Source organism: Lagenorhynchus albirostris, chromosome 20, assembly GCF_949774975.1.
Source record: "Lagenorhynchus albirostris chromosome 20, mLagAlb1.1, whole genome shotgun sequence".
Taxonomy (NCBI): domain Eukaryota; kingdom Metazoa; phylum Chordata; class Mammalia; order Artiodactyla; family Delphinidae; genus Lagenorhynchus; species Lagenorhynchus albirostris.
This window is the reverse complement of record NC_083114.1, coordinates 35,661,006-35,667,005: the sequence shown is the minus strand read 5'-3', so window position 1 is coordinate 35,667,005 and position 6,000 is coordinate 35,661,006. Positions and strand designations below refer to the sequence as shown.

At 63.3% G+C, this 6,000-nt stretch overlaps 1 protein-coding gene across 13 annotated transcripts in view; it reads left to right on the top strand.

Annotated features, from left to right (window-relative positions):
- Positions 1-2,201: 2,201 nt before the first annotated feature.
- The window catches only part of CACNA1G (calcium voltage-gated channel subunit alpha1 G), a 62,448-nt gene continuing 58,649 nt past the window's right edge, over positions 2,202-6,000 (top strand). For 6 of the 13 annotated variants that reach the window (XR_009537677.1, XM_060135013.1, XM_060135012.1 and 3 more), the window contains exon 1: positions 2,202-2,750. Coding sequence is in view for 12 of the 13 variants with exons in the window: in XM_060135013.1 (XP_059990996.1) it covers positions 2,509-2,750 (242 nt within the window). In the remaining variant the exon portion in view is untranslated. The remainder of the gene's footprint in view (positions 2,751-6,000) is intronic. The other 7 variants (XM_060135007.1, XM_060135005.1, XM_060135006.1 and 4 more) reach the window with 3 other exon arrangements.

Below are 6,000 nucleotides of genomic sequence, written 5' to 3'. Positions count from 1 at the left end.
CCTCTCCCAGAAGACCACTGAAGTTCAAGACTGGCGCGGGCACACGCGGAATGAGGGCAGAGACTCCCGCCAGGAGAGAAAGGCACTTAAGGGAACTGCTCATTAGCATGAAATGCAAATGAGCCCGGCCTCATTTGCACAACTCGGCGCAGGATTTGGCGAAAGGGCAACCTAGGAGGCAGAAACCACTCTGCCCTCCCTACTGCACTCCCCGCAACCCGCCCGGGAGCGGGCTGAGACACGCACCCCGCTCGGCGGGAGCCGTGGGTGGCGCAGCCCTAGGGGAGCAAAAAGCGCCGGGGAGTCGGGGGTGGGGGTGGGGGGATGGCGGGTGTAGGAGGTCATCCGGTCCATCCCTCTGCCTCTCCTCAGTGGCGTAAGTGGCCCCGAAGTCTCAGGAGAGGGAACTGACTTCCTTGGTTCCGCTGTGTCTACCTCCCGCAGAGGTGGGGAAGCGCTTCTCGACGTCTTAATCCTCGATGCCCTCCCCGCCGCACTTCACCCCAGCGCCCAGAACCCCGCTCCCGGGTACCCACAGCCTTTAGGGGTGGAGCTGGCGGCAAGAGGGAGCTGGGGCGCGGAGATCCCGGGATCTCAGGAAGGAGAGGCGGGAGGAGGGCCGGGGTCCACGTGCGTGCGCGCGCGTGGGTAGCAGCAGACCATCGAGGACCAGCTCCTGGTAGGGTGGAGATGTGCAAGGAGAGTAGCCCCGCCAATCTCCTGTCCTGCGGACAGCCTCCCCATGAGCTATTTTGGAACTCGGGAATGAGAAACTGAGGCACGGAGTGGGGGCTTGGTGGAACTTTGCAGGTTAGGAGTCGGCAAAGCCCAGATCTATGCTTCTACCTCCTCCCACACACTCGAGACCCTGGCAGGTCCCCTCGCAGGAACATCCCTCTGCTCCGCAGCTGCTCTTGGAGATCCGGGCTCTGGGTCCGGCGTGACCTGCCTGGGGCCACGTGTTCAAGCACGAAGCCCTCTCCTGAAGCTCAGGAGTGTCAACATGAGATCAGGGTCAGAGGGTTAGTGTTAGGAGATTAGGGTCAAAGCCGCAGAAATGGACCTGGGAGGAGCAACAACAAGCTCAAGAGGTTGGTGGAGGCCACGCCCAGACCTTGATGCCTCAGCCTTCCCTGGGCTCCGCCCGTTTTCCTAAGACCAGCCTCCTCCAGCCTGAAGCCCTACCCCCGGGACTTCCCGCTCCGCTCGCCCCTTCCTCAGTCCCGCTCCCAGGCTCAACTCCAGGGTGGGATATTAATCGGGTAGAGACCCAGGATTTCGCTCTAGGACCCTGGTCACACCCCTCACACCGGGCTGTCTGCCTTCCTCCTGCACCGGGCCCGCCCAGAGCTGAGCCCCGCCCTCCGGCTGCGGTCCAATTCTGGGGTCTTGGACAAAGGATGCCCGGGGGCCGGCGGCGCTATCCCAGGACCCCGCGCCAAATACTCTGATTCCCTGGGGCTCCCTCCAGAGGAGTCCCAGAGCCCCCACTGGCCAATAAGAAAGTGGGTTCCGTCTGGGTAGCCGTCTAATTGGATCCAGTCTTCGGGAGCGGACACCAGGGCCAAGGGGAGGGGAGAGGGGCGGTCCCGGGCTTTGGGGTGGGAACCGGATTCCAGCTGTGGCTCTCTCCCCGGTGCCCCCGCCCGCACTGCCACGGCAGCCGGCCAATGGGAGTGCGGCTCGGGGCCGGCGGCGCGCGGCGATTGGCTGCGAGCCTGGCTGGGGAGAGGCGGGGCCGAGGCTTGAAGTTGGAGTGAGGGATCCAGCTGTGGTGTGCGCCGGGCTCCTCGCCGCCGCTTTCGCTTGCTCGCTCCGCGTCTCGGCCGGAGGAGGCGGCAGTGGTGCCGGCGACAGCTACGGCAGCGGCAGCCACCGCGGCGGCTGCGGCGGCGGCATCTCCGCCTCCACCCCTGCCCGGGACGGCCCCCCACCACCTCCCCGCCCCTCCTGGACCGTGAGCCCGCCGCCGGGTGGAGAAGGGAGCCGCCCCCCACCCCCTCCAAACCCACCCCCAAAGAGATTCCTCCTCCCCTCCCCCGCCTGGCGCGGAGCCGGGACGATGCTGACCCCTTAGATCCTGCTCCAGCTGCGCCGCGGGAAGAGGGGGCGCCCCTCCCCGGCCCCCCTCACCCTCCACCCCCCTTTCGCTCTCCCCCTTTTGGGGCCGCTTCGCCGAAGGTAGTGCCGAATCTGGCGACCGGAGCCTGGGCGCGAAGCGAAGAAGCCAGAACAAAGTGAGGGGGAGCCGGCCCGGGGGGGCCCAGAAGCCCTGGGGAAGCGGGACTCGCGCCGGGCGGGGCTTCCCTGCGACCCGGCGCCCCGCGGGCAGCATGCCCCTGCGGGCAGGGGGAGCTGGGCTGAACTGGCCCCCCCGGGGGCTCAGCCTGCGCCCTAGAGCTCCCCAGATGCGCCCCCGCCGGGGCCCCCCGGTTGCGTGAGGACACCTTCTCTGAGGGGCGCCCCTTGCCCCTCTCGAAACTACCCGGGGCCCCAGCTGGCCAGAGGATGGACGAGGAGGAGGATGGAGCGGGCGCCGAGGAGTCAGGACAGCCCCGGGGCTTCATGCAGCTCAACGACCTGTCGGGGGCCGTGGGCCGGCCAGGGCCGGGGTCGGCGGAAAAGGACCCGGGCAGCGTGGACTCCGAGGCGGAGGGGCTGCCGTACCCTGCACTGGCCCCGGTGGTTTTCTTCTACTTGAGCCAGGACAGCCGCCCGCGGAGCTGGTGTCTCCGCACGGTCTGTAACCCATATCCTCCGGGGCACGACTGCCGGGCTGGGGGGCCGCAGGGGGGCGGGCCGCGCCGCCTGAGGGGACCAAAAGCCAGGTGAGTCGGAGAAGTGAGCCCGGAAGGTGGGCAGATGAGGGGGGGCTGCAAAGGAGGGTAGGGGGCTTCGGAGTAGGAGCGGAGACAGGAGCAGGTTTGGCTGATACCCCAGGCGAGCCCCACCTCGGTACCCACACCTCAGTCCTCCTTGGGGTGTTGGGATCCAGGCCAGGAAAAGAGAGGAGACGCGCCCCGCTGGTGTGCAGCTGGATGCTCTCCAGATGTGGGCAGGGGAGGGTCGTCATCCTCCAGATGTGGGGAGCTTCGGGAGCCTGGGAGCTCTATTCCGCCCGCCGCCGGTTAGCGAGCTGGGTTTGGTTTCCGAGTTTGGGGGGTGGGGTGGGGAGGAAGCTGCGGGGACGGGGGAGGGGGGGGACCGCAATCTCCTGGGTTTCCCTCCTGCCCCAGCTCCAAAGTTTGCGGTGGATTCTAGGGTCTGATTCCCCCACCCCACCCCACCGGCACCCACCCCGACCTGGTCCTTGAGGCTGACGTTTTTACTGCCCCTGAGGGAGATGTTGGGGGGCGGGGACCAGGTCCTAACCCCCCCACCCCCACCCCGCGGCTTGGAGGCACAATGAGGAGATTCCGGCGGCGGCTGATGTCAGGGGTGCAGAATGAGAAAAAGATGTGATGGAGGAAAGCCGTCTGCCCCCAGAGCCGGGGTAGAGACCCTTTCAGTAGGTTCCCAATGCTTAGAGTGCCTCCGTTTCCCCCAGTTCTTTATTCAATGCGGGGTGCTTAAGGTTGGGTTGGGGAGTTTTGTACCACATTTTTTCTTGTGGAGGGAAAGGTTGGCAGGAGCTTTGGCAAGCGGGGGATGGGATTAAGCCGGTCCAAGCTACCCATCCCCTTTCTATGGCAGTGCTCCCGCCTGATTACAGAGCAGGTATGGGAGACCGCAGCCTTCCAAGAAAGTATTGGGGGGACAGTGAGACTCTGAGCCGGTTCACTGGGGAAGACTCGGGTCCAGCACCCCATGTGTACTCCTTGGATAGGTTTGTGGAATGCAAGCCCCACATCCCAGGGAGATAGATTTAGCACTGCCCTCTATCCTCTGCCCCGTCATGAATTGCATGGGAGACCCCAGCCCCCTCATCCCCACGGCCTCTCCCCCTTAGCCCCTAGCACAAAGCACTGCTTGACTAATGCCTAGCTCCAGGCTGCGTTAGGTCCCGCCACTGCCAGAAGGAAGGGGGCTACGCTGCCATCCCTGGTCTTGACAGCTTCTCCTGGCACTTTCCTCCCAGCTCAGAGGCTCTTTTGGACTCAGGGTGGGAGATGTCGGGTCTCCCTTGTAACCCCTAAGAGCCCAACCGGGACTCTGCTTTGGGGAAGGTGGGGGGAGCTTGGCACCGCCCTCACTCTCTGCAGCTCTGCTGCCTCTAGTGCGCAAAGCAGGGATGTGAGCTTGGGTCCCCCCCAACCCCCATCCTCTACACCCTGTGGGTCTTTAGGAAGCTCCCCTCGTCGCACGCTGTCTCCACCCCCCGCCCTTCCTTTCTCTCTGAGCTGCAGAGATAGAGGGCTGCCTCCAAGATGTGTGGACCGGCTGAGCTGGAACATCTTGCCCACCCCCATCCCCCCACACCCCCCACCCCCCCACCCCCTCGGTAACCCCAGGCCACTTTCTCAGGGGTAGAGATGGGGAACAAATGTCTCTGAAAAGAACAGGCTCAGGGCATCCCTCCTCTCTGCAGCTAATCACCCACCCTCTCCATGAATGTTAAAAAGCACCAGACCTGTCCCCTCCTTCTCAGGAGCCCCCCAGGGGTGTGTGTGTGTGGTGGTGGGGGACTGTGTGTAGAGAAATCTCCTCTCTCTTTTCCCTCCAAAACAACACAGACCTCTTGGCTAGCATCTCCCCACCTGCTCTATCTTCAGGTGCTAGTGGATGGTTTGGGGTCAGATTCCTTCTTTGAGGTGTTCTGGCGGGGGGGCAATTGGAGAGGGCTGGAATGACAGAAGAGAGGTGGAGGCCCAGTGCTCATCTTGGGAGTGGGGGAGCAGGCTTACCTCTAGGGTGGTGGGAGTCTGGGGTAAGGGGCCTTAGCATCACTGGGTCTGGACAGCCCGCTGAGCCTGGATTGGCTGAGGATGGGTGGAGAACAATTTCTTGGCAACGGGGCTGCCTCAGATGCGCCCTCACCACTCTCATCACACCCATGTATCAAGGGGAACCTATGTTTTTCACTGCCGGAGGGCTTCTGGACTGACTCTTGGACCTCAGTCTTTCCCTCTCTCTTTTTGGTATCTGCGAGGCTCCCCCTGGCTGCACCTCTGGGCCTGAGGGACGTGAGGACACCTCCCCTCAACTAACTGAAGCTAGTTAGGCTCTTCTTGGCGTGCTTCTCGGCCCCTTCCTCTCTTAGCCTCTTTAAGAAACCAGGTTTCCTAGAGAGGAGATCTAGACCCAGGTGGGAAGTGGTGTGTGAGTGAGTGTGTGTGTGTGTGTGTGTGTGTGTCTGTGTGTGTGTGTCTGTGTGTGTTGGGGAGGGAGGGATGGCAGCAAAAGGAAGGAGGGGCTCGGAAGTGGTACTGGGGAGACTGGGGGTTCATGGTCAGAGTCAGAAAGGCCCCTCCTCCCAGGCTATAGGGGAGGGAGTGTGTTGGACTTTGCAGTATGTGTTTCTTCAAGTGTGAGGGAGTGCGTTTCCCCTCCCGGGAAGGAGATCCTGAGCGTTCCCTCCCGGGCTGTTGTGTCACATCTGGAAGTTTGTGTAGGAGTTTCTCCAAGCTCCGAGCCCAGCACAGCTTTTTCTCATTTGGAAATCACAGGCTGGCATTTGGGATGCCGAGAGGGGGAGTGGGAAGGGGGCCAGAGGGGGAGAAGGGAGCCTGCCAGGAGTGGGGGGAGGAGAAGGGGGAGGCCTGAACAGCAGGGGCCCTAATGGCTTCCAGAAGTGAGTGTGAGTGTGTGATCGCTGTGTGTTTCTGAGAGTGTGTGCGTCTGGAGGGGAGGGGGCACCCGGACTCTGGAGCGTTCCTCGCCACTGTCCCAGTGTCCCAAGTTCCCCTGTCTCTCTTACCTAGGGAGAGATCTCCATTTTGGTCCTCAGAGGAAATGGAAGGGGGGTGTTCTTCCTGTCTCCTCACCAATTCCCTCCTCTCATTTTCAAACCCAAGGCTCTCCCTTGGGGGAGAAGGGCCTCCCTTCTGGGGAGAAGGGCCG